The sequence below is a fragment of the Netta rufina genome (genome assembly GCF_964035555.1).
Source record: "Netta rufina genome assembly, chromosome: 8".
In the NCBI taxonomy this organism is placed as follows: domain Eukaryota; kingdom Metazoa; phylum Chordata; class Aves; order Anseriformes; family Anatidae; genus Netta; species Netta rufina.
In genome coordinates this window covers 23,413,515-23,437,971 of record NC_140131.1, presented here as the reverse complement: position 1 = coordinate 23,437,971, position 24,457 = coordinate 23,413,515, and the positions used below count along the sequence as shown (strand labels likewise).

The 24,457-nt window shown below is 59.6% G+C and overlaps 4 protein-coding genes across 4 annotated transcripts; 1 reads left to right on the top strand and 3 right to left on the bottom strand.

The window, feature by feature from the left end:
- Nucleotides 1–496: 496 nt before the first annotated feature.
- UAP1 (UDP-N-acetylglucosamine pyrophosphorylase 1) lies at nucleotides 497–5,883 on the bottom strand (the record flags this gene model as incomplete). The annotated part of the gene is made up of 10 exons (XM_084291184.1): nucleotides 497–1,020; nucleotides 1,106–1,172; nucleotides 2,353–2,400; nucleotides 2,833–3,021; nucleotides 3,158–3,301; nucleotides 3,424–3,617; nucleotides 4,318–4,490; nucleotides 4,810–4,985; nucleotides 5,109–5,313; nucleotides 5,400–5,883. The coding sequence occupies 10 exons, from the start codon at nucleotides 5,881–5,883 to the stop codon at nucleotides 928–930; spliced, it is 1,773 nt and encodes a 590-aa protein (XP_084147310.1). The 3' UTR covers nucleotides 497–927.
- A 2,800-nt stretch (nucleotides 5,884–8,683) lies between these two features.
- On the bottom strand, nucleotides 8,684–18,208 carry UHMK1 (U2AF homology motif kinase 1). The gene is made up of 8 exons (XM_084291091.1): nucleotides 17,745–18,208; nucleotides 17,233–17,525; nucleotides 14,279–14,470; nucleotides 13,791–13,885; nucleotides 13,152–13,228; nucleotides 10,063–10,161; nucleotides 9,284–9,372; nucleotides 8,684–8,926 (listed from the first exon to the last, which is right to left on the bottom strand). Exons 1-8 carry the CDS (start codon nucleotides 18,046–18,048, stop codon nucleotides 8,780–8,782), a joined length of 1,296 nt encoding a protein of 431 aa, XP_084147217.1. The 5' UTR covers nucleotides 18,049–18,208; the 3' UTR covers nucleotides 8,684–8,779.
- An 844-nt stretch (nucleotides 18,209–19,052) lies between these two features.
- Nucleotides 19,053–20,966, bottom strand: LOC311211894 (uncharacterized protein C1orf226). The gene is made up of 2 exons (XM_084290897.1): nucleotides 20,609–20,966; nucleotides 19,053–20,508 (listed from the first exon to the last, which is right to left on the bottom strand). The coding sequence occupies exons 1-2, from the start codon at nucleotides 20,857–20,859 to the stop codon at nucleotides 20,061–20,063; spliced, it is 699 nt and encodes a 232-aa protein (XP_084147023.1). The 5' UTR covers nucleotides 20,860–20,966; the 3' UTR covers nucleotides 19,053–20,060.
- A 1,010-nt stretch (nucleotides 20,967–21,976) lies between these two features.
- Nucleotides 21,977–22,522, top strand: SPATA46 (spermatogenesis associated 46; the record flags this gene model as incomplete). Its single annotated transcript, XM_084291183.1, has 1 exon — nucleotides 21,977–22,522. One exon carries the CDS (start codon nucleotides 21,977–21,979, stop codon nucleotides 22,520–22,522), a length of 546 nt encoding a protein of 181 aa, XP_084147309.1.
- Between the last annotated feature and the right edge of the window lie 1,935 nt (nucleotides 22,523–24,457).

The following is a 24,457-nucleotide window of genomic DNA, read 5'->3' as shown; positions in this document are numbered from 1 at the left end:
ATTTCCCCCGGGACCAGCGGCCACCAGCCCGCCCCAGCAGCAGCCAGGACCCCCCGCACGGCCCTGTCTGAGCCCAGGGCTGCCCAACCTCAGCACCCAGGGGACTTGGTGACATCCGTGGTGGAGATCTGTGCCCCGAGGCATGGGGACACCACGCAGGAGCCGAAGCGTCCTCCCACAAAGCCGCAGGATGCTGCCAGAGGGCACTGTGCCGGGCTGGCTTTGTCCTGCGCTGGAGCTGTGCACCTGCCTGTTCCTACCTGCCCGAGGCTTGCAGCCATTCCCAGGAATTCCCGAGGAAAGCACAGCCCCGTTTTCCCAAGAAACACTAAAAAAAAACATGCTTTGTGCCAGGGGAACCTGCCCACGACTCCTCCCCGGGCAGCCCTCCCCGCCGTGCTGGGAGCTCAGCACGGAGAGGTTGGGCTCCGCTCCACAAGCAGACCCCCTGTGGAAAGCCCCGTGCACAAACCACCACCAGCGACAGACAGGAGGGCCTCAGGGGTTTAATCAGGCAATTCCAGTTGTGCAACATACAAAGGATGAGCTAAAGGGAGGACACGGGCAATGACGAGAACCCTATTAAAAAAAATAGCCGTGTAGATTCGAGAAAAATAAAAATTCAAAGATTACCCCCAGCCCCGTACCATAAAAATCCTCTGCATGTACAATGACTGTTCCTATATACACGTTTAAAAATAAATGCCCACAGCCTGAGGTGCAAAGAGCAGCACCGCAGCTGTGCTTCGTGGCAGGGGAAATCCATAAAGTGTTTGGTTTTTAAATTAAAATATAAATAGAAGCATACAGCGTGCCAGGAACCGAGCGGGCTGCGTCCTCCTCTGCGGGAGCTTAGAGGGAGCAGGACCAGCCCCCGGCAGCCCCAGCCATAAACCTTCACGTGTCCAGGGCACGGGGTGCCTGCCGCTACATCCCGTTCTTCACCAGCTCGTGGATCCCGTCCTCGTCGATGATCAGAGGCGCTCGGAACTCGCGGTCCTTCACGTACTTCTCCAGGCCCTGGCGGGGTGGGAAGCAGCTCGTTAGGACGCTTAACGAAGGCGGGCGTGCTCCAAGAGCTCAGGGCCGGAGCGCAGCCCCTTACCTCTCCGCCGTAGGAGATGAGGGGAGAGATCTCACACTGGATGGGCAGGTCGCTGGCGTCCTTCAGGCTGCGGAGAGAAAGCCCCCCCAGCATCAGCGCCTGCCCGCCGGGAGCCCCGCGGGCTGAGCCAGGCGGTGCCGCTCCCCGGGTTAGTCAAGCCTCGCGTGCCGTGCCCTCCAGGTAGGTGCGAGCCAAGGTTTAGGTACCAGCAGCAGCTGAAAGGGAAGAGAGCTCGAGGTGCAGCTCCCCGGAGGATCTAGCATCTATCTACGTCCCCAGAGCGCAGCCCCGCTGTGCCCGGCGCTGCAAGCGAGCCGGCCACCCCTCCTCCTGCTGGGTTCTCCTTGCAGGCTGACTGGGTTCGAGCTCATGTAGGAGCTGCATCCTTTATCCTGCATCCTAACCAGCATAAACCTGAAAGCGCTTGGGGTTCTGAATTACAAAGCAGGAACATCTCCACCCCAAAGCAGCAGGAGGTGTGACTGCTGGGGAAGGGCACGAAGGTGACAAGCTCGGGGCCCGTCCACTCTCACTAATCCCAGGGGCACACGCTAAGCTGAAGCCCCAGGTGTTCCCTGCGCCTGCGGAACAGCCTGCTGTCCCAGAGATGTTTTAACACTTCTTAACGCTTTCCAGCCTCTTCCCATAAATTTCCAGGTCCTCATTAGCCAGGGGCTTTCACCAATTTCGCAGCCTGGCTCGTCAGAGCTCACTAGCTGAAGTCACACGAACGCAGCTGACCGCCCACGTTCAGATCCACATGTGCTACATCAAAGCCAGGATCTGGAGGCCAGTTTGTGTTTTTAATCCCGTTCCAGGGGCCGGGCTGCCGGCTGTCTGGCAGCCACCAGGAGAGCAGCCACCTCCAGCTGCGGGACCGGCCGGGCTCGGAGCTGGCTGCGCTGCGTGACGAGCCCGGGCTGTGCTGCCTGCTGCTCCGGGAAGGAAAAAAAAACCCAGAGTGTTTCACAACAGCTCCCAGGCCGTGCTGCTGCCCACCAGCAGCAGGCTGCCCGCCCTCCTGCACCAACCGGGCAGCCCAAAACCCTCAGCCTCTGCAGAAAGGAGCCCCAGGCAGGAGCGGTGCCACCCATCGCCCAGCTGCAGGAGCCTTCAGGGTGAGACGTGCCCCGGTGCCAGCATGCGCCCCGAGCCCCCGTTAGTCCCCGGAGAGCTGCCCGGAGCCCGTTAGCCCCTGAGCGCAGCCCCGCCACCATGCACCGCAGCCCGGCTGCACGAATAGTTACTTGGCGGTGACATCGGCCGGGGGGGCGTCTGACCTTCCGTTTGGGAGGCTAGTGGGAATAAACAAGGGTTAACGAGGCTGGGATAGAGAAACAACAGGGCAGAATGAGGCGGGGGCTGCTCTCCTCCCCCAGTGGGGTGCTGCGATCTGCTGTGTCGGGCTTTGGGGAGCCACCTCCGGGCTGCACGGGCACCCCTGGCCGCAAGGGAGACTGCAGGGTGCAGTTTCCAGGGCTTGAAATGAGAAGGGAAGCAGCTCCTGCGGGCCCACAGCTCCTCCTGCAGCTCACGCCCGGCTCTGCCCCACGAACCACCCGGGACAAGGGCTCCAGCGGTGCTGGCTGCAGGAGCAGGAACGGGCTGGGGACTGCCTGGTGCTTTACAGCCAGCCCAAGGGGACGGAGGAGGCTCCTCTTCCCAGCAGCTCTAACCCACGGGAAGGCAGAGGGTTTTCGGGGAAAGCAGCGAGAGCAGGGGCTCACCGCGGGATGGCGGGGATGCGCGTGCCGTTTTCATCCACGAAGTGTCCCCCGGCGTTGAGGACCCAGCGGTGGTGCAGGGACATGAGGGCGTGCCGGGCCGTGGTGGGGTTGTCCTTGCCGTTCTGGCTGTCCGCGTTCTTCAGGGGAGAGAACTCGTCCTCGCGCAGCACCTCGTACACCACGAACTTCCTGGGGGATGGGGAGGGAGGGAGCGGGACACAGAAGGGTCAGGGGCATGTTTGGGAGATGTGCCTGCTCCCTCTCTCCCTGCCCCTCCCGGCTGTAGGGTCAGCAGCCCGCCCCCCGCAGAGAGAAAAGGGCCTACTTGGAGAACTGGAAGATGTCGAAGACAAACTTCTCCATCTTGATGCCGTTGGGCTTCTCGGGCTGGACCAGCTGCCCCGTCTCCACGTCCACGTGCGGGATCTTCTTCTCGGCCACGTGGTGCTGCAGCTGCGGCTCGTAGGTGCTGCGAGAAGCCGAGAGGGGGGTCACTTTGGCACGCAGCGGCCACCCTACATCTCACAGGAAGGGGACAGGCATCGGACACGGGGCAGAGCACGTGAGCCGTGCGTTCGCTCGAGCCCGTACTTGACCACGTCCTTCAGGAAGGCGGTGGTGAAGTAGTGGTTGGCGATGTTGCCGGCGTTGAAGAGCAGCCGCCCGTCCGCGCCCCGCTTCTGCGCGGTGGCCAGGGAGATCTCGCTGTACTCCACCACCTGGTAGACGCCGTCCACGCGGCACACCACGCCGACCGGCTCCGTGGGGTTGGTCTTCTCCACCACCTGCCCACGGGAAGCACGTCAGGGAAAGGCCCCCTATATCCAGCAGCCCCCATGGGGTCATTTTTCTGAAAGCAGGGCCTGGGGAGGGCCGAGGATGCTGCAGCCCAGCTGGTTCTGGTGACGGTGGCCAGAGGGCGCGGTGGCAGGGCTGGTGACGGCTGTCAGTCACACCCAGAGGGCGCGGGCAGGACCTGGCACCAGGCCCGTGTGTGGCAGGCAGAGGACGCAGGTAAATGTTGGCATTTGGCCCCCACGTGAACAGCAGAGGGCTGCCAGCTCGGCAGAGCCACCCCAACACGTTACCTGGCCACCACAGGCACGCAGGGCTCCGCTTTGTGCACATCTGGGTTTATTTCCTCCTCCTGCCACCCGGGCCAGAGGGAGGGACTGACAGCTTTCTGCCTCCCAGCTCGCGCTCTGAAAGCTTCAAGGACAGCGAGCCCTGTCACCTGTTTGCCAGAGCCAAGCCCAACGCAAACACAAGCGCTCAGCCCCTTTCGCTGCTGATCGAGTAAAACTTTGGGCGTGCAACATCCTCCAGGTGGGGCACGGGGCCAGGCTCGGTGCCAGGATGGCACAGACGGGGTCAGCAACACCCTGCACCTCCCGGAGCTCTTCTCTTGGATACAGGGGACTGGTGGGGAAGGGTAAAAAGGCCCAGGGAAGCCGTGCGAGGAGCAGGGCAGCCCAGGAACAATACCTTGGCACCGCAGTCGGCTCCCTTCTCCAAGCAGAACCCGATGAACGCGGGGTCGGCCACCTTCACCAGGATGTTGTCCACGCAGTAGACGTGGACGCTGCGCACTCCCCTCCGCTCCATGTCGGCCATGATGCCGTGCGCCCCCAGGGCCCGGTACAGGCCCCCGTTACCATCTGTGGGGGGGGAGAAGGCGGCGTTGGGGTGCAGTGACACACGGCCGCCCCGCTGAGCCATCCACACCCACCCTCCTCCTCCTCCAAATCCTCCCCAAAGCCGGGAAATGTGCTCAGCATGACGAAGGATCCCCCACCAGGCTGCACCCCACCCTGGTCCTCCCTGCCAACACCGACACCTCCCAGCCTGCGTCATGCTGCGAGCTGCCCCCCGGGAGCCATCAGCAGGCAGCCGGGCTGAGAGGAGCGGGGAGCAGGGTGTGGGGCAGCAGGACACGCAGCCCAGCTGTCCCCAAAACTCGCCCTCAGCCCCGCAGACCTGGCGCCATGGAGATCTTGCCCTTCTCCTCCAGCAGGATCTTGCCGTCGAAGCCCAGGGCGGGCAGCATGCCCTGCTGGAAGAAGACGACGTCCTCCTTCTTCAGCCCGAAGTAGCGGTGCTTCTGGAAGAACTCCTGGGTGGACTCCATGGTCCGGCCGCTTGTCATGATGTACCTGGGCGGGAAAACACCCCAAAAAAAACCCTGCTGGACATCCTCGGAGCACCCCTGGGACCCTGGGCAGGGGGGTGGGCACCCAGGGCAGGGAAAGGGGGGACACCCGCAACCAGCAGCTCACCATGGGATGCAGCAGGGCTCCCCGTGCCGCTCCTCCGCCAGCTGCTGCAGCCTCCGCAGGCGCTGGGCCTGCAGGTGGAAGAGGCTCTTTCTGGAGGGCAGCCCCACGTCGCACATGCCCTTGGGGTAGGGGACGCCCAGGCGGGTGCCCTGCCCGCCGGCCAGCAGCAGGGCGCACACGCGGCCCCCCGCGATCTCCGCCAGCCCTGCGGGGACGCGAGGACACGCGTGGGGCCCGGCACCGAGCCCCCCGCCCCGCGTCCCTCCCCTCCTCGCCCTCCCCGGCTCCTACCGCGGCTCTCCCAGCCCGGCAGCAGCCCTCGGTCCCGGGAGGCGCTGCCCAGCACGTCCCGGGGCACCGGCTCCATCCTCCCGTCCGGTGCCCCCTCCGCAGCCGCCGCACCGCCGCCCCTCGCCCTGCGGAAGAAGCGGTTGATCTCGGCCACGTCCATGCCCCGCAGCTCGGCCGCCAGCTCCCGGCGCTCGGCGGCGCCCAGCTGCGGCCAGAAGCGCAGCACATGGCCCTGCCCGCCCGCCGCCAGCCGCGCCGCCAGCAGCTCCCCCTCCTCCTCCGCCTCCATCCCGCCGCCGCCGCCGGCCGCGCCGCGCCGCCGCCCCCCTTTTATACCCCTCCCGGCCGCCGCGCCGCGCCCAATGGGGAGCGGCGGCGGCCTGGGCCGCGCGTTCTCATTGGGCCGCCGGGAGGCACCGACCTCCGCCGCCGCGCGGAGGGGCGGCCAATGAGAGCGACGGGGGGGCGGGGCGGGCGGCGCCATGGCAACGCGCGCCACGTCAGCGGGGAGGCAGGGAGGGCGGGAGGCGGCCGCTGAGGGGGGGTTCGGCCGCGCGGCCCCGCAGAGAGGGAGCTCCAAAAACCCCACAAACAGTGCCAGGACTCCCCCAGAACCCCCTCACACCGCTCCTCGCTCCCTCAGGACCCCCCCTGGAGGATATGGGAGCTGAATCACCACGGGAAGCTCGGCCTTACCCAGCCTCTCCCTGAGCAGGAGCGAGGCCAAGGGTGGGGAGTTGTAAAAAATCAATAAACAATAAATAAATAAACACCACCCCCAACCCCAAGGGAGCACTGCAGACACACAGGGAAAGGCGTCATCCTGCGCCCCGTCCTCCCCAGGCAGCCCCCAAGCCCTCCAGGCGATGACATGCACACCCAGGGCCACCCCAAAAGATGGCTGAACCAGGGTTTTGCCTCGAAGCATCCTTTATTAATCACCGGGATCGGGCACACAGCTGCCTGGCACAGGGGGAAGCTTTAGGAAGGCAGCTGTGCCAACCCCGGGTTCAGGAGCACGGGTTTAACAGGGCTGGATGGTGTGCCAAGCCACCCGCAGCTCGCCGAGACAGCGGGGTGAGCTTCACAGCCTTCCTCTGTCAAGCTGAAGGCAGATGGTGAGGGAGAAAAGCCTTCTGCTCCGAGGAGTTCCTAAATTTCCCCATTCCGCACTCCCACAGCCTGCAGGGAGAATCCTGGACCCAGTGACAGGACAAAGATCAGCATCCTCACCTCTAGCCGGGCCAAAAAAATAAGCTTTGTGGGTTGTTTGTTGCTCCATTCAGTGCTCAGGGCCGGTCAGCGAGCATCCAGAGAGCAAACACGGTGGCAGGAGTTTGCATCTTGCAGATGTATCCAGTTCCTACCAAAACAGCTGAACAAAACCCCAGCCAAATCCTGGGAGAGCAACTTCACCGTGCTGCAGCTCCTCTCTGGGGATTAATCCTGGCACGGCTCTCGTCTTCAGCTGAGCACCAGCCCTGGGGCACACACACAGCCAGCTTGGTGCTGCTGGCACAGTGGCACTGACGATGGATTTGGGGCCACGGCGCTCCTACCGACGGCAAAGCCTGCCAGAGACAGCACCAGCTCAGAGCTGAGGAGCTCGGTCACTGCCTGGCCACGTTCAGGGTGCTGTCAGCAATCTCACCGCTGCTCTTCGTGGAGAGAAACCCCTCACCCGACTGATTGTCCAACTCCTTCCAGACGCTAAAGGTGCTTCGCCGCAAGGACAGGTAACTTAACAGCACTGGATCACACAGCCCACCTACACAAAGCTGCTCGACAGCTACGTACACCAAAGTAGCATCGTCCCGGGAACAGCCTGACCAGCAAATCAGACCTCAAAACTCACGGCGGGATTTTTATTATTATTATTATTATATTTTTTTTTCCTGGAAAATTCTACCATCTCAAAGGCGACAAGGGAAATTGGAAGGGATTGGTCCTTTCTGGGGAAGGCTGGCAAGGGCGACAGCAGACAGGACTCCACACCAGCAGCAGACAGGACTCCACGCCAGCACGGACACCCGTGAAATGCTACAGACGTCGGTTCTGCACGCATGCACGCGGGGCAAAATCCAGGAGGACCACTTAAGTGCAGGATTCCAGCAAGTCCAGCCTCAGCTAGATGCGAGAAGTAAACCACGAGGACGTAAACTGCAAAGTAACTGGGGTTATTACTCCGGGGCAGGTCAGAGGCAGTTTCGGAGCTGCCCTCAAGTATTTCAGCAGGGTTAGAGATCTTCTGCCTGTGCTTTAGAGCTGCGTGAGCAGGGAGAGCGCTCGGGGGGAGCAGGGATGCTGCTCGCCCAGGTCCTTGTCCCAAAAACCCACCGTGGACACTGGGAAAGACACGAATCCGGCCAGGTAAGCCTGGTTACCGGCCCAGCCCTTTCCAAACAGGATCTCAGATTGCCTCAGGCCCTTTGTGTCACCTCTCAAGGACCAAAAGTGTCAGTGCTTCTAACCTACGACAAGTCTAACGGGTTAATGCAAAAAAAAGAAAACCAACAAACTGCACAACACGGAAAAGCCAAGCGTGGGGCCTACAACAGATAAATATTTGTCATTTCTCCTAAGACTCGCAGGCAGAAGTCCTGCTGAGACACAAGGAACACTGCGCGCCGCCGCACTCCTTTCCAAAAATATCACCTACAGACACTCACATACTACGGAGGATTTGGCATCAGAGCTCGGAGCCTCAGTGCCGGCGCAGGGTACGGGCTGGGAAGATGACTCCACGCGACAGAGCTTTCACATCACCTCGGGCTACAAAGTGCTTCCAGGGTGTGTTGGGACCGAGGCCGGCACCGCTCTGCTGGTGTCCATCCCCAGCCAGGCAGCTCCTGCCCACCTGGGCACCCAAATTTGGCTCACCACAGCTCACTCCCCGGGCCCAGCTTGTGCTCTGCATGGCTCAGCTGATCTGATTTCACCGCCACCTTCTGCTCTGGGGGATGCGAAGGCTGAAAGCCACAGCCTTTCGCTCTCCCTGGAGCGAAACCGGGTGCTGAGGTGAGGTTCCAGCTCTTATTTCCAGCACTCCCGAGTGCTTGCCACGACCTGCTCTGCCTCGAGGTCCCCACGGTCACCATCGGCACCCGAGCGCCTGCCGGGGCAGGCAAAGCCACGCGCCTAGTGTAAACGAGCAAGCACGACACACACACACACACACACACACAAGCACACGCATAAAGCCACCCAGGCCTCCTCTGCACATCACAAAGCAGCAGTAAAGGTTTCAAAGCCCCTCTCAGTCCTTCGCATCTCTTCGTTAGGGATGACTCAGAAGCAGGGCTAGGAAGCTCTTTTGTACATTCAACTGTAAAACACGTGAGGAAGAGGAGCGAGACAACTCTCCTGATTGTTGCTACGGCCTACAGCAAGTTTTGGTACAGATATCCTCTCTTATAGGCACTCAGTGGGTAAAACGTAGCCACAACAAACTTGCCATCAAAAATCTTTCCAGTCAGCATTTTTTGGGCAGCTTTGGAATCACCAGCATTTGCATATTCAACAAAGACCTGAAAAAGAGAGAGGAAAAGTGAAGCCTCCAGGCAGCACGCCACTCACTCCCTCCCACCCCTGCAACTGGGGAAACGGCTCCTGAGCAAGTTTTTCCCCTTTATCCTCGGTTGAGTCCAGAGCAGTGGAGCTAAAAAGGAAGAAGCTGCATCTCTGAACTGCAATTTTAACTCTCGTCTGGGGCCCTCCCAGGTTAGGGAACCCTGCACAACCGGGCAGGAACCTGCGCTGTCCTTCAAGAGGCCCAGATATTTTTAGCACTGTTGTCAGCCAGGAGACTTCCAGAAGCTGAGCAGCAGCCCTGCAGCACACAGCGTCCGTGGGAATCGCACGGCCTCTCCCCTCCCTTCACTTACTTGGCCTTTACCAGGATTCTCCTTTGGAATAAGCAAGGAAACCACCGGTCCGTATTTCTGACACTCCTCTCTGATGTCTTCCAGGATATCTGAGAAAGAAAAGAGATGGTTGCCTTTCACGTTGCAAACTAGGGTTTGCTAAGAAGCAAAAAAAAGGCCAGATGAACACCTCAAGACCTTTCAGTCAACACAGCCTTTGCCTCTCGATTTAAATTAATCAGGGAATGTCACCGCAGAGGCTGACACTGCTGAGCAGCCACGTAACAGGACAGTGTCTGACCTGAGGCCAGGGACAGACCTGAAGGCTGTGAATCCCTGACACCAGGCCTCAGGAGCACATAGGCAGTGAGTGCTTCCTGCTCACAAAGCCTTCCAGTAGCCAAAACGTTCAGAATTTGTGACTTTTGTAGACCAGCAAATTTCTGAGGATCCTGTTCCTGGGCTCCACAGAGCCCTGCACATGTTCAGCAGCAGCTCAGAGCCACGAACACATCACAAGCTCTGTGAGCATTTAACCAGAGAGGAAAATTAAAATCAACCTTCTTCAACATTTGAGATCCTTCAGGAACTCACTACAAGCTCTGCTCTTTGGCTCAATCTTTCAGCCTTAGCCTATTCCCTGTTAGTGCAGCTGACCCTCTAGGTATCAGAACTCAGCTGAGAAGCTCTTTGGCTACTACTCTTGTGTCTATTATTTGCTCTTCTGCTTGCTCTCTCACCCCAAAATCCAAAGCAGTGAAATGACATTGCTACACGTGACTGGCACAGCACACACCAACCTTCATATTCCTCTTCGCTCTGCAGAGAAGCATCGCTCAGAACGTTTAGCAGCCTCAGCACAGGCGTGGGGAGCATCACCAGATCTTCGATATGGGGAGCTGCGCGACACCCACAGTTAGAGAAAGGAAATCAAAGGAGCAAGAAAACATGAAGCTGACTCAATATACACAAGGACTGACTGCTCTTTGCAGTAGTTTAGCTCTGCTCCATCATTACCTGCATTTACAGGTAATGCATTTTCCCCGTTTCCAACTTATCTTTGCCTGCGTGCTAACAGGCTCTCCCAAAGGATTCAGTGTACTCTGCAATTATACCGAGGCTAGCACCTGAAATTGCTTTTAAAATTACAAAGCTGGGAGCAATTAAGACTAGAATTATGTCTGCCTAGCTCACATTTAGAATTTGACGTGACCTCAAGGGCTGTGGTAGCTGAGCAAACTATCTTTTATACACGGCGATGCAAGAAGATGAAAGAACCACTGTGTAACCTGCTCCTCCTGTTACCGGTTCCAGCCAAGCTGGAAAGGGGCCAGAGAGCTTCTGTAACTTCAGTTCTTGAGGCCTGAGCCTCAGCTGACTCTAGGTTATACTCGGGTTCTTCCCTAAACACTGTGTGAAACCCCACCATCAAAATCCAGCTGCAACATGGTGTTTTGAGAGCACCTTACAACAGAAAAAGAAAGCTATTTAGCTACTTGAGGCAGTGCTACGGACTAAGTCAGTGCCACACGAGGCAAGTGGGTGAGCACTGATCCTGTGAAAGGCTTCACAGGAGCAGAAATGAAGCCCACGGCCACAGGACCCTTGGCTCTGGAAGAAAACAGGCAGCTCCACGATGACTTGGAGCAGCGCTGCATGGATCCTCCTGTGGAACGAGGTGGCCAGACTAATGTCAGACTATGAGAACCACACCTGGGAGGCCATTGAAATGCCATTTCAACAACGAAACCTCGATTTCATGTTCCTGAAAGGGCCCAGCAGGGCTGTCAATATAAGATCTGGGAGCCCAACCTGCAGTGCTTCAAGAGCAGGAACATACCTTTACTTGTATCAGCCACCTACAGCAGCTGAACACAACAGCAGGGCTCACGGGTCTCACATTTGAAAATGAAACAGGAGAGAAAAGGGAAGAAATGGCTCCGGTTCTCCAGCCTGAGCCCTCTGACTGGCTTTGCAAAGACAGCAGGTGACTGCTCCCTTGGAAATACTTTTCCACGCTAAGCACACAGCGTGCAAGAAGCTGACATCTTTGCCCTGCACAGGCACGGCCTTGATTTCACAGGGCAAGAGGAGATGACAGTCAAGTAACACGCTGTAAATCTTCTACCGTGTGACACGGAGGAATCCTTACGAGAAGCCTGGAGGATGAAAGGCCTTATCTAGACGATGCCCAGGCAGCACTCGGGAGCATTCCTTCAAAGAGAGGTATCACAGTCAGCTCCCAGAGAACTGCTGTGACCATTCTTCCTTAGGGCTGTTGGCAACCCAGAGATAGCATCAGAGGAATAGGGAACTGAAACATTTAACCATTGCCTCAGCCTTACATGCAGCTCCTTTTATTCAAATACATCTGTGTCTTTCTCAGAGGAGGGAGACAAACCAACCCCTACAACCCGGAGCCATCTGTCTTCTTATAACCAAGTGACAAATGCACTTGCAACACCCTTCTGTCCTAGGACAAGCTTTCTGCCCAGCACCTCTGCTCCCATTCAGAGTCCCAGGTGACACCCACTGCACTGACAACACAGCTGGCTGCTGCCTACAAGCAGCTCAGGAAAGAAGCTGAGTAACTGGAAAGTCACGTCTTGGCTGGAAACGACAAGGAAGGCCGTTCTCAGCTGTCTTTGCTCTAAACAGAACAACTGTGGCCAAGTGGAAGGTAGTGACAGCTCACATTCTGACTTCCTAGGAAAGCAGCAGTGAATGCTTCTTTGTGCAGACACGCTTACGTGTAAGCTAGGCAAAGGAGAGAACCAGCAGCTAAAGAAAAATCGAAGCTGCTTTATGAGCTTGTAGCACTACCCACAGAAGCACCTTTCTAGTACAAGAGGGTACAGTTAGAGGTCTGCGTGTTTATAACGAGATGTGGACGTACTGCCAAAACGCTGCTCCCTCTGCTCTACGGCAGAACTGGCAGGAAGGTTCAGCTCCTTCCACGGAAGGTGGCTTTGATTACAACAGCCCCAGCTTCCGAAATGCAAGAGCAGTTTTAAAACCAGGATGAGCTGTTTACCTTTGCCAGTACAAAGGGATGCCAACATCTAGGTGCAGCCTTGGAAGATGCGATATTTAACAGCCTTCACTGCAAGCTACACCAAGCAGCTTAGGAAAAGCAAGGCCTGAAGAGAAAATACTAGCCCAGCAAGAAGCTGGATGCCTGAAACGTTGACTTATGCTGCAGAAGAGCTGGATGCAGAGCTCTTTGCTGGTCCTCTGAGAGCCAGCAAGCTCTGAAGAATGCTGCTGTGGTGCTTTTGGAACAGAAAATGGGGAGGGATAGGAGCCTACACAGGGCAGTCCCTGCCCATCTTTTGCTGACAGTCTGCATGGGGGGGGGATTATGGGGAAACATGCAGTCCTGGGGGAACACCACCTTTCTCCTCAAGTGAAGAGGAAGTGCTAGATCAAAGCAACAGCGACAACTGCCTGACCTGCCATGCGGATGTGAGGAAAGGCAGGCCCTGATGTCCTCAGTGACTTTTGTCACTGCAAATGTAGGCTCACACTCTCCTGGGCAGGCCCCAAGACAGGCTGCAGCACCGTGAGAGCACACCGGGACTGCTCGGCCTGCAAGGAGCAGGCAGCAGCAGAGGCACCCACCAGCTTGCTCCCATTCCCAGCTTCTGAACTGGGAAACTCCAGGCACGTAAAAGCCATCAGCCTCCCCTAAATAGCTCTGCACTCTTCAAATGCACCTTAAGGGTCATAATGCCAGCTAAGTGCCCTGTCTGACCTGGCTACCAGAGGGCTGAAAGTGCCACAAAACCAGGGAGGAGCAGCAAGGACAAAAGCAGGAGCAGCTGCACACCCCTGCTGCTCCCAGGATATGCTGCCCAAGCTGCGAGCGGGGCCCACGTGCACAGCTTACCAAAGGGAATGCTGAAGAACGGGCTGCACAAAGCCTTTTCAGCGGAGGCTCGCTTTCCTTGGTCACAATGAAGCATGCTGCAAGAGAAGAGAGATCCTTATGCTCCTGCATGTGACATTCCTGCATCCAATTCACCTTGGGCTGGAAGCCAGCACCGAGGAATAGCCTATCTTTCGGGTGCTTATGGTACAAGGAGAACAGTCAAGAGCCCATCTTCCAATTCACAGCTTAAGCACACCAGAAGGATCCTCTGAGAGCGTTTCAAGTACATAATACAGGAGGTTTTGCTTTGAGATGTCTTTCAGCACCGAATTATGGAAGTTGCTCATTAGAATTTCCGAACGAACACTGCATGTTCCAGCTCCACCTCTCCTGGCCACTCTGCTCCTGTCTCAGACACACATGCAGTCTCATAAAAGCCATCGTACTTCAAGAAGCTCCCACATCTTGTCAAAAATGGGATTCAGAGCAGCTAATAATACAGGGTTAATGAAAGCACAGCTAATATAGCTAATGCTTGCACTTGTGACCAGCATAGTGGCAAGGACATTACAAAAAAAAGTGGTAGGTGTGGGCTCCAAGGCACAAGACTTCACAGGACACATCTTTAAGCAACACTTAGTAAATGCAGGAAGATACCTTTTGATAAGGTCTCTGAGGTGATAAGCTGGAATGGCTGAATTAACCACCCCTTCACTGGCAAAAATGCGGTCGATGATGGCAGAACTGTTTGCCTGGGAAGAAAAATAAGTGGTAATTAGGGATGAAAGGAAATAGTAGCGCAATAGTAGCCATCATCCGTGTACACCGTTCCTCTGTCTGTGCGGCACTACGGCCAGCACAATTAACTTCCAGTTAATTGGGGAGACACAGGCTCCGAAACACAGAATCCTGGAGCTGTAGGATTTCGGCAGCCTGAACACAGGCAGTGTTCAGACACGTCAGTCCCACAGGGCAGGCAGGTCTCTAAGGCTTTGAAGCCTTAATACCCAGGACAATAGGATTAGAGACACATCAAGGAAACGCTCTCTAGTTGCCAGGTGCTACCTTACAAATCCAAGGTGCACACAAGCAGCAGGAGGACTTGCCTGGCATAAGCAAGGACGCCCAGAGCCGTTCTCACTCACCTTCCATTCCTGAGATTGGACTGTATGTTTCAGTTTCATTCCTGAGAACATTTCCAGTAAAACGATTCCCAGACTCCACAGATCCACAGCAGAGGTACACTCCGTCTCGCTCTGGAGCCCTGCCTGTGCCAGGCAGTTCTGCAGTTCTGCCTCTGGAGCCCGATACCCGTCTGTTTGAATATATTTCACATCCTGCAGAAGGCCGAACAAACACAAAGAGGTTAATTTTGCAGATCCAGGCTCTCTGCTCTAACCTTAAATCAGTTTACAGGGGCAATTTCTAACGGGTCACCAAAATGCCGCTGCTGGCTTGACAGACAGCACCGCGCCAGAAGGCAGTTCAGCTTGCTGTGCTGAACTAACTGAAGGGGAAAAAAAAAAGACTGGAAGGGAAAATATCTTCCAGCTAAACAGCAGCCACCCCACGAGCATCTGAGCTCTCTGAACGACAGCACTGCCTGGAGGAAGAGGCTGGACGTGACAGTGGACTGGCCTGTTAACCTTGTGCAAGCACGGAGGACACCGGGAGCTTCAGGATACGGGTGGTGCACCCACTGCACGCTCCCACATCAGCTGCACGAGCACAAAACGCTCGGAAGGAGCGGTGAGGATCAGTAACAGCTTCCATTACTCAAGTGCTGCTGCTGTTCTCAGGAACACAGCATCACAAGAACGAAGCAGGCATCTAACACTCAGACAAGGAAATTATCAAAGGCGCTTCCCACGCGCCTCTTCCTCCTCTCCCCTCGCAGCGAGAAGTGCTGCAGCAATCAATACCTGCTCGGCTGCTGGGGCTGGCAGAGGCAAGTACCCACACACTGTCTGATGAAAAGAAAACAGCAAAATCACAGGATCACACGCGGGCTGATTGGAGAGGCTGCTCGGAAGGTCTCCAGTCCGACCTCCTGCTCACAGCCGACGCCAGATCAGTCAGCTGTGGGCTCATCAAGTCCTTTGAATGCCCGGTGATAACCTGGGTGCTGGATCTTTCTGATATAGGAGGGCTCGTTTCAAATGCCCTGATGTGACTCGAGGAATGACAGAAGAATATGCAAGCTTACTTCCTGAAGAAGGCACAGGATTGTGAATTCTTAGCCATGGAGTATACTCAAACCAAAATTAGCTGGCTCTTCAATTGGAAATTAAGTCTACAAAAGGTGTTTTTAGGCAACAGAGCTTAGAATTGTTTCATAAACCAAAAAAACAAAAAACAGATACACAAATTGCTCAGTAGGGTACTGCCTCCAATCAGCAAAGAGCAAAACCTCGGGCATGGTGAAAGCAGCAGTTCAGCAGCCCCACCAAACAACACTGAGACACAGAAAATGCCGTGGTCAACGCCACCAGCAAAAACAGAGAGAGGAAATTTCACTCCCACTATCTGAGGTATTTTCAGAGATTTATGTGGCTGAGACCTTGCTCTGTGTACAGCCATTCCCTGTTAAACAGTAACTGCAGAAAGTTATGCAAGAACAAGCCGAGCAGAGTTGTCCCAAATGCAAGGAACACGGTCTTGACTCAGATAAGGAATTCATACATGTCCGCAGCTAGACACGGCAGGGGCGGGGAGGAGAGGCTGCCAGCCAGTACGTATTCAAAGCAGGGTCAGAAGGTTCGCCCCAGCAGGCAGCGTATTTACGGGAACCAGAGAAGGAAACTCAGCCCAAAGAAGGCAGATTGGAAGAAGGGTCGAAGCAAATAAAATGCACGATCAAGTATTATGAGGCAACTCCCAGAGCGAGCAGCAAAACGCAGCCCTGAAGAAAAAAAAAATATCTGCCTCAGACACAGGACACCAGGAGAGTGTTTTCTGCTGATAGACAGCAGCAGATTACCAGCACGGAACGGTGCTCAGCCAAGAGCGTGGGAGGACCAAAGCACAACACGGAGGAGTCGTTAAGGAGTGCACACGTTAAAATCTGATGTTGTACCAAGGAATTCAGGGACGGGTCACCCACGCAGTCCTCAGACATTGGCGGATCAGTGAGCTTTGCTGTCAATACCAGGTAAAGCAGTCAAAAAAATAATAATCTGAAAACCTCTTAGATGAGAAGAGTGCAAGGAGAAGCCAGGACAGTGTGTGGAAAGAAGCTCACTTACGACTTACCGCCCATCGCCCAGTGATTACAGGCTAATTTGCTACAGGGCTATCTGATAAAAAGCTTTACTGATACCCCTCACAGAAGGTTACTCAGAGAGGGAGGGATGAAAGGAAATTCTGTCAAGCCACCAGCAGAACCTCCCCAGGCTCTCTGCAGACAGTCCCTGTGCTTTCACTGGAGGCCACAGAAGGGAACAAGAGGGGAAAGGACAAACTTACAAAACCCGTCACTACCAAAATAAACAAGTGACAGTATGAAGAGGGAGTGAAAGCTCAGCGAACAGGAAGAGCAGAGCAGAACAGGCACAGATCTGTCCACGTCAGGACAGAACAGACGCTGCCTAGCCACAATCAGGGCTTTGGTCAACCCAGTCACGTGGGAAAGAAACATCCAGACTTAAAAAGGGAAGCTGCTGAAGATAGGATGAAAGTAAAGACAAGAGCAAGGACGCCGCTAGAGATAATGCAATTGACCGATGGCGAAGCCTGGATTACTACTACGTACGATAAGGGATGATAAGAGAGATCCTACAGATCTGGCTGCTCTCGCTCCTCTGACCACATGAAAACTAGCAAACTTTCCAGGAAGCTGAATCGTTAACTCTGGAATCCACGTTGTGGGCAGCACAAGGACTGACATCAACAGCAACGAGAGACACGCGGGGAGAACGGGAACACCGGCTGCTGTTTCATGGGCCAGACCACATTTTAGCCTTCCAGGAAACCCTCAGCACCAGCTCAAGCTGCCATCCCCACCAGACCACCTCCGCTCCTTCACTTGGGAGCTGAGAGCATCACAGGCCCGCGCAACGCAAGGGAGAGCAGACTGCCCCGAGAGCAGCAGGATCCAAACCTGATTCCCCTCTTTGAAGCTAAGTCCAAAGTCAATGAGCTTAAAGCACTCCTCCTCCGCGCTCCACAGGATGTTGCGTGGCTTGAGGTCGGCGTGCACGTAGCCTTTGTGGTGCAGGAAGGCCAGGGCTTCCAGGACGTCTCGGGCGCAGTGCTGGATCATCCACATGGAGCAGCCCTGGTTGCTGGAGTGCAGCAGCAGCTCGGACACGCTGACGTCCAGCAGCTCCAGCAGCAGGCAGCGCGACGGGCCGTTGGCCGAGTAGTGGTTGGTGAACACGCCGTACAGCGTCACTGCGGGGAGACACGGCCACGGGCACGTCAGGAACGGGCAAAAACCCCCCAGTACTGCACCCCGCTGCTCCCCAGCACCACGGGGAGGCCCCAAGACCCGCAGCAGGCGGCTCAACCTTCACGGGATCCCTTCCCAACCCCAGGGGACGCGCTGCCCACCTCGGGGGGCACCTCCTTGTCCCTCTTGTCCCCAGCTGCCCCCCAAATCCCCCCCGTTACCGATGTTGCGGTGGCCGCGGAGGTGCTCGAGGGCGGCCCGCTCCTTGCGGAACCCGTACTCGGCGCAGTCAGCGGCGGCCGGGCGGGCAGCGGGGCGCCGAGCGGGGCCGGGCCGAGCCGGGGGGGCCACGAACTCCTTGACGGCTCCCGGAGGGGCCCGCGGGTCCCCGCAGCAGCGCACCCGGTACACGGAGGCCGAGGAGCCGCTGCCCAGCGGCGCCTGCACCTCCCACAGCCGGCCCAGCGCCTCCAGCAGCAGCGGCGGCGGCGGCGGCGGCGCCGCGCCCCACACGCAGCCCGACATGGCGCCGCCTCGCCTCGGCCTCCTCGGCCTCAGCCTCGCCTCACATCGCCGCCATCGCCACCGCCGCTGCTGCTGCTGCTGCCGCCGCTGCCGCCTCCGGTTCCCGCAGCCCGGCTCGGCCGCCGCTGCCGCCGGGCTCCGGCCGCCATGACGGCGGAAACGGGGCGGAGCGCGGCAAGGCGATCCCTCAGCGCCGCCCCGGTCCCCTCAGTACAGCCCCAGTACCCCACAAGCACCGCCCCGCTCCCCTCAGCGCCTCCCCGGTACCCCTAAGCAACGCCACAGTCCCCTCAGTACAGCCCCGGTCTCCCAAAGCACCCCCCCGGTCCCCTAAGCACAGCCCCGGTTTCCCCTCAGCGCTTCCCCGGTCCTTCCAAGCACCCCCCGGGTCCCTCAGTACAGCCTCAGTTCCCCCCCAAGCACTCCTCTGTCCCCTCAGTACAGCCCCGGTACCCCTAAGTACCCCCCTGGTCCCCTCAGCACAGCCCCAGTTTCCCCTCAGCGCCCCCCCGGTACCCCCAAGCACCACCCCCGGTCCCCTCAGTACAGCCCCGGTCCCCCTCAGCACCGCCTGGTCCCCTTTAGTACAGCCCCGGTCTCCCCCAAGCACCCCCCGGGTCCCCTCAGTACGGCCCCGGTACCCCCCAAGCACTCCCCTGGTCCCCTCAGTACAGCCCCAGTTCCCCCCAGCACCGCTCTGGTCCCCCCCAGTTCCTCCCTGTTACCCCCCAAACACCCCCCCAGTTCCCTCAGTACAGCCCCGGTTCCCCCTTCACCACCCCGGTTTCCCCCAGTTCCTCCCTGGTTCCCCCTCAGTACCCCCCTGGGGCCACAAAAGGGGTGCTAGGTGTCAGCGATTAATAATAATAATAATAAAAAAAACAACCCCAGCCATTTATTGTGCAATCCGCATCTTTTGGCCCCAAGTACACGTGCAGCCCGGAGGCCATAAATAGAGGGACGGGACCCGCTGTGGGGCGCAGGGGTGGAAGACACTGGGTGCTCAGAGAGGGGCTGCGAGCCCTGGTCCCCATCGATGCGGCCCTACAGGCGTTCAGCGGGTGGCATGGACACACACACTGGTGTTTGGGGTGGCAGCAGCCACGCACAGCACAGTCCCATTACAGGCTCCCTGTCCCAGCACCCATGGGCTCGGGGGCAGCAGGAGGAGAGGCTTCAGCCCACCTCTGGTGCCCCAGACCCTGCCGCACGCCTGCCACCAGCTCCAGGGGACACGGTGCCCTCAACACTACTGCTGGAAGGCAGTTTGTGGCTTTATAAGGTCCCATTTGGGTTGTCCACCCTTCAGTGGCACCGGTGGGGCTGTGAGACCTGTCCCAGCCCTGCCCAAAGGCAGTTTGTGCCCACTTTTGAGGCGAGGATGCTCCAGGTAACACGTGCCATCCCATAGCTGCTTCCTTGCACCTGCCCTGGGGTCCCCGTGCAGGATAACCTCTCCAGAAACGATCATGGAGTGGTATCAGGGGACTGCGTGGCTTCTCGTGTCCCGGTCTCCCACAGAAGCTCCACCGCCCCCCAAAATACCATAGGGCAGGGGAGGTGGCCCGCACAGAGTGAGGTGCCCACCGGGGCAGCTCGGTCCTCCCCATGCCACGAGCACGGGCTGGGGCTCCACAGCAAAGAGATGGCACCGCAAAGGGACGGGACGGCCTCTGGACACGGCTCGGGGCTGGGGGCAGCGCGCGGCAGGGCTGGGAGGGCCTGTAGGCAGCCCGAAATGGGGCTGCTCAGTGGGCACAGGGGGTGGGATGCGGGTGTGAGGAGGGTCCTGGCACTTCTGCACCCGCACATGAGGCTGCAGAAGCGGTGGCAAGACAGGCAGTGCTCCTCCTGGGCATCTAGGGAGGAGGGGTTCAGGAATGATGGCTGAGGAGTGGCTCCTGCTAGCCTGGGGTTCCACCCCATCCCCAAAATAGCGACCCCAAGAACAGCAAGCGGCAGCGAGAGACGTGTTTGGGAGAGCCAGCCCCCACGGTGCCTCTCTCCTGCTGCTACTCGAAGGACAGCAGGTCGGGATGGGGACCCTCTGCCTCCCGGCTCGGGGTGCAGGGCTCTGGGTGCCCCGCGCTCCCCGGCAGCTCATGCTCCAGCCCTGGGCCCCGGGGGGACTTCTCGCTGCGGGGTGAGGTCTCCAGGCTGCCTTTGTGGATGAGGTCGGGCACGGGGAGGGCACCAGGCGGCTGGTCCCCACTCGGTGCCGAGGCACCGGTCGCGCCGAGCACCCCAGGGTGCTCGGGAGGGGACAGGTCCCTTGCCCCCAGCCACTCCTCGGCAGGGTCAGGGTGCGCTGGGGGCGGCTCGGGGGGCTCCGCCACGCTGCTGCCCACGGGCTGGGGTGCGATGAGCATGTCCTGCGGGGTCTTCAGGGCACGCGGAGTCCTCTTCTTGGCAACGGGGGGCGGCGGGTCCAGCCGGGGGAAGGCGTCCAGCCCCGGGGGCCTGCAAGCAGAGCGCAGCAGTGACACGCAGCCCCACACCAGGACCCCTGCAGCCTGCCCAAACCTCCCTGCCCCGGGGCACACGCAGAGGCGACACTCACCCCTCCTCGTTTCCCGGCTGTCCCGTGCCCAGCGCGGCACCGGCGCTGGCATTCACCTCCGTCACCCCCACGCCGGGGGGGCCGGCCGGCTCCTTGCGGCGCAGGAGATCGGTCACCTTGGCCCCCACGGCCTTGCCCAGGTTGCGGAGGTGCTGGCTGCCGGCAGGGCGGGAGGGCTGCGCCGGGGCGCCCGCGGGGCCGTGCTGCGGGCGCGGGGTGGGGGCCGTGCTGGCGCTGGCGTTTTCAAACATGCTCTGGTCCACTGGAAGGGAAAGGGAGTGGAGAGCGGGCGTGAGCTGGGCTGCAGGGGGTGAATGTCTCAGGGCTGTCCACCAGCAGCAAGTTGGGGACACGGTTTGGGGACAGGGAGGCTGCTCCCATGGCCCCGCAGCCGTGCCGTGCCTGCGCAGGGCAGTGCATGCAGCGGGGACAGCGCGGGGTGAGACGAGGGAGCAGCAAGCCCAGGGCACCATGCTGGCACTGACAGCACACCCAGAGCGTCTCTTACCTGGTGCCGAGCAGCTTGGGAAGCAGGTTGTGGGGAAAAAAAAAGAGAGAAAAAGAGGGTTTACCAAGGGGACAGCAGGCCTGGCCCTTCTGCATGCTCTCTCCATGCTGCCAGGCGAGGTGCGGTGCCGATCCCCTGCCTGGCTGCCTACAGCGATGGGATTCAGCGGGTGCGGGCACAAAACCCCAATGTTTCTGCACCACCCTGCGCTGGGCCAGCTGCAGCCTGTGTGGCTGAGCACCCCCACACCTCGCCCCTTGCGCCCTGGCAGCCCCGAGGGATGGAGCCAGCGGGTCTCTGAGCACCGGGTCCCTGAAGACCCTCGGAGGGGCTGTGCCCGGTGCCCAGCAGCTCCCTGGGGTGCCCTCAGTGACATCAGCTGCTGAAACCATGGCAGCGTGGCGCTGGGGCCTGGCACGGAAGCTGCACCGGGGCGATGGAGAGCTTTGCGGTGCCGTCCCTTTGGGTGGGGGCCATGCCCCGTGGCACCGGGAGGGGCAGCCTGGAGCCCCCCTGCCCCCGGGGCCTGCCCACTGAGGCCGGTGCCCGTGGGCAGCACCCAGGCAGGGGGGCACGCAATGCTCTGGCCGGACAAACCTGCCGGGGTGGGCAGGGGAAGGGGGCCCCACGTGGCAAAGGGTGCTTTTTAGACACCGGGGGGGTCCTGCTGGCGCAGCCCACCTCTGCGCTGCCCTCTTTCTCACCCCACGTCTTCCCAGCAGGAACCCCGAAGGCGGCGGGTGCTGCCTCCAGCAGTGCCAGCTCGCCCCCGTGCCCTTGCAGCTCCACGAGGGACAGCCCCAGCTGGCCACAGGGTGAGCCCTCCTCGTGCTGGTGGGTGTCTCGCCAGCATCCCGCACATGTCCCACGGTGGAGGGGATGCTCTCCGTGCTGGACCGGGCTCATACAGGGACCCCCACCTCACTGCTGCCCTTCCCTTTGCAGCCTCAGCGGGCAGCGAGCTCCCTGCTCGCACCATCTACCGGCCCTGGTTCTCACCGTACAGCTACTTCATCCGCACCGCGGCAGCCCCCCAGCAGCACCTCTCCTCCAGCCTGGCCACCGGCGCCCAGGAGCCGGAGGAAGCCGACCGCCTCTCGGAGACCATCTGCTCCTCCTCCTGCTCCTCGGAGGGTCCCCAGCCCTCCCAGAGGGGCCGGCAGACGAGCGGCAGGGTGAGCATCACCGTGCGGGACATCCTGGCGGCCGCGCGGGGCCAGCCGGTGCCGCGGCACGGCTACAAGTGCAGGGCGTGCTGCCGCGTCTTCCCCACGCTCTGGGCGGTCAAGACCCACATCCAGCACAGCTCCCAGGAGGGCTACAGCTGCAAGGCGTACTACCGCAAGCTCAAGGTCCTGCTGGAGAAGGAGAGCCAGGCGCAGGAGGGCCCCCCGGCACCCCAGTAGCCCCAGCCGCCGCGGGAGGGCACTGCTCCATCGCTGCAGCCAGCAGCGCAATAAACGCCACGCGGAGCAGGGCCTGCTGCTCTCCCGCAGCCCCTCGCTGACACACTGCTCCTGATGTCCTTTCAGAGGCCGTTTCTGACTTTTCTCTTCCCAGCAGCCCCCCCCCCAAAAAAAGTCACGGAGCCTGGAAGGCGCCGCTCAGCGTCTGGATACCCTCGAGGCAGCATCGGGCACCCTCTGACTGTCTGCCAGCCCTGAGATGAGCCCACACGGTGCCTCTACCCCAAAAAAATCATTCGGGGCACCTCGCTCTCACAGCCAGCCTGCTGTTGGCACCACAAGCCAGGCAGAGCCGAGCTGCAGGGGAGGGCTGGGGGTCCCGCGGGGAAGGATGCTGGGTTTTGAGGGGGCTGCGTGATGCTGGGGGTGTCGGTGCTGGCTGCCAGCCCGGCCTGGCAGAGCGTGGAGGGCAGGAGGAGTACAGAAAGAGAGAGCCAGCGAGAAGGAAGAGACAACAGAAAGCCTTGAGAAATAGAAAGATTTATTTAGCAAAAGCCAATCAACTGATGACGACACCCAAGGGTTAAGTGCACTTACATTGACAGATCGGTTTCCCAGATAGGCTGAGTCGACGGTTAGTAACACGACAGTTGTAGGAAAAAGAAAGGACAAAAAATAGAGCTATAAATTCCCAGTCAAGGTCCGTAACAAAAGTGAGAGGCCAGAGAGGCGTTCGGTAGGCAGCGCCGGGTGAGGAGGAGAACAGAAGGGCTGAGGCTGGAAGGGCCCTCGGGATGGCACCCACTCCCAGCCCTGCTCAAGCGGGGATGCTCAGAGCAGGCTGCCCAGGACCACGTCCCGGTGGTTTTTGAGGATCTCCAAGGAGGGAATTGGTGCTGCCCCTCGTGGAGCTCCTGCGGTCCCTCCAGCCGCCTCTCCAGCCCGTCCGGGGCTCCCGGTGTCACCCACTGCCCCCAGCTCCGTGCCACGGGCAGCCTCGTGAGGGTGCCCCCATCCCTGACCAGCTTCAGCTCCGTTTTGGCTTCAGCCTCCCTAACTTCACCCCCGGGTGAAGCCCAGGCTTGCGAGCTTGCCTTTCACCCTCCTCCCTGCCCTAAGGGCCCTGAACTCCACCATCCCACGGTCCCTTCGACCTTCGTGCCCCCAGCAAGCCCCTGGCTGCTGCTCGGAGGCCCACTGGGACCCCCAGCTCCTGCCCTCAGCGCCCACCCTCCTGCTGGGTGGGCAGCGCCCAGCACAGCCCTCGCCCACCCCGGGGGGCTCACCCTCAGCCCCGAGGGGATGGGGACAGGAGGATGCCACCGGCCTCCCTCGGCAGGGAGCAGAGCACAAGCTTGAGGCGGGGAGATGCGCAGCCAGGGGTTAGGCACAGCGAGCAGAGACAGAGCCAGCCAAGGGGAGAGCAGCAGGCAAGCAACGAAGCGAAGCAGAAGCAGGACAGGAGGGTGGAAGGAGGGGAAAATGACCGTGCCAGCCCCCAGCCCTCCCAGCATTTCCTCAGGGGGGCATCAGGGCTCTGGCTCGTGGCCTCTTGGAGGCTGCAGCAGCGGGCAGCTGATAAATGTGCTCGCAGAGAAGGGAAAGGCTCCTCTGGGGGGCCCTAAAGACAACCACTGGCCTCTGGGGGGCTGCTGGGGACCCTGATATCCCCGATTCGCCCCTCTGAAGGGTGCAAACCAGGCTCTTGAAGGAGCCCCCGTGCACAGCCGCTCCTCACCTGTGCCACCCGCTGCTGCCGGGCAGCTCCCAGCAGTGTGCACAGCTGGCATCACCTCCTGGGGGGGCAGAGACCCCCAAATAGGGCTCAGCTTCCCCCTCAAAGCAACCACCCCGAATCCAGACGAGCAGGGTGCCTGCAGGAGGAGAGCTCGCTCCCCACGGAGGCTCTGTGCGTGTCCCCGCACGGCCACTGCC

Bases quoted from the DNA above. Each gene is read 5' to 3' on its own strand.
- UHMK1 (XM_084291091.1), bottom strand. From the start codon at position 18,048: ATGTCGGGCTGCGTGTGGGGCGCGGCGCCGCCGCCGCCGCCGCCGCTG. The intron at 14,471-17,232 runs GTTTGGATCCTG...GGCCTTCTGCAG, and splicing joins GCTTCAAAGAGGGGAATCAG to GATGTGAAATATATTCAAAC. The intron at 10,162-13,151 runs GTAAGCTGTGCA...GGTGTCGCGCAG, and splicing joins GTTCTTCAGCATTCCCTTTG to CTCCCCATATCGAAGATCTG.
- LOC311211894 (XM_084290897.1), bottom strand. From the start codon at position 20,859: ATGTTTGAAAACGCCAGCGCCAGCACGGCCCCCACCCCGCGCCCGCAG. The intron at 20,509-20,608 runs GTGAGTGTCGCC...CTCTGCTTGCAG, and splicing joins CAGCCGGGAAACGAGGAGGG to GCCCCCGGGGCTGGACGCCT.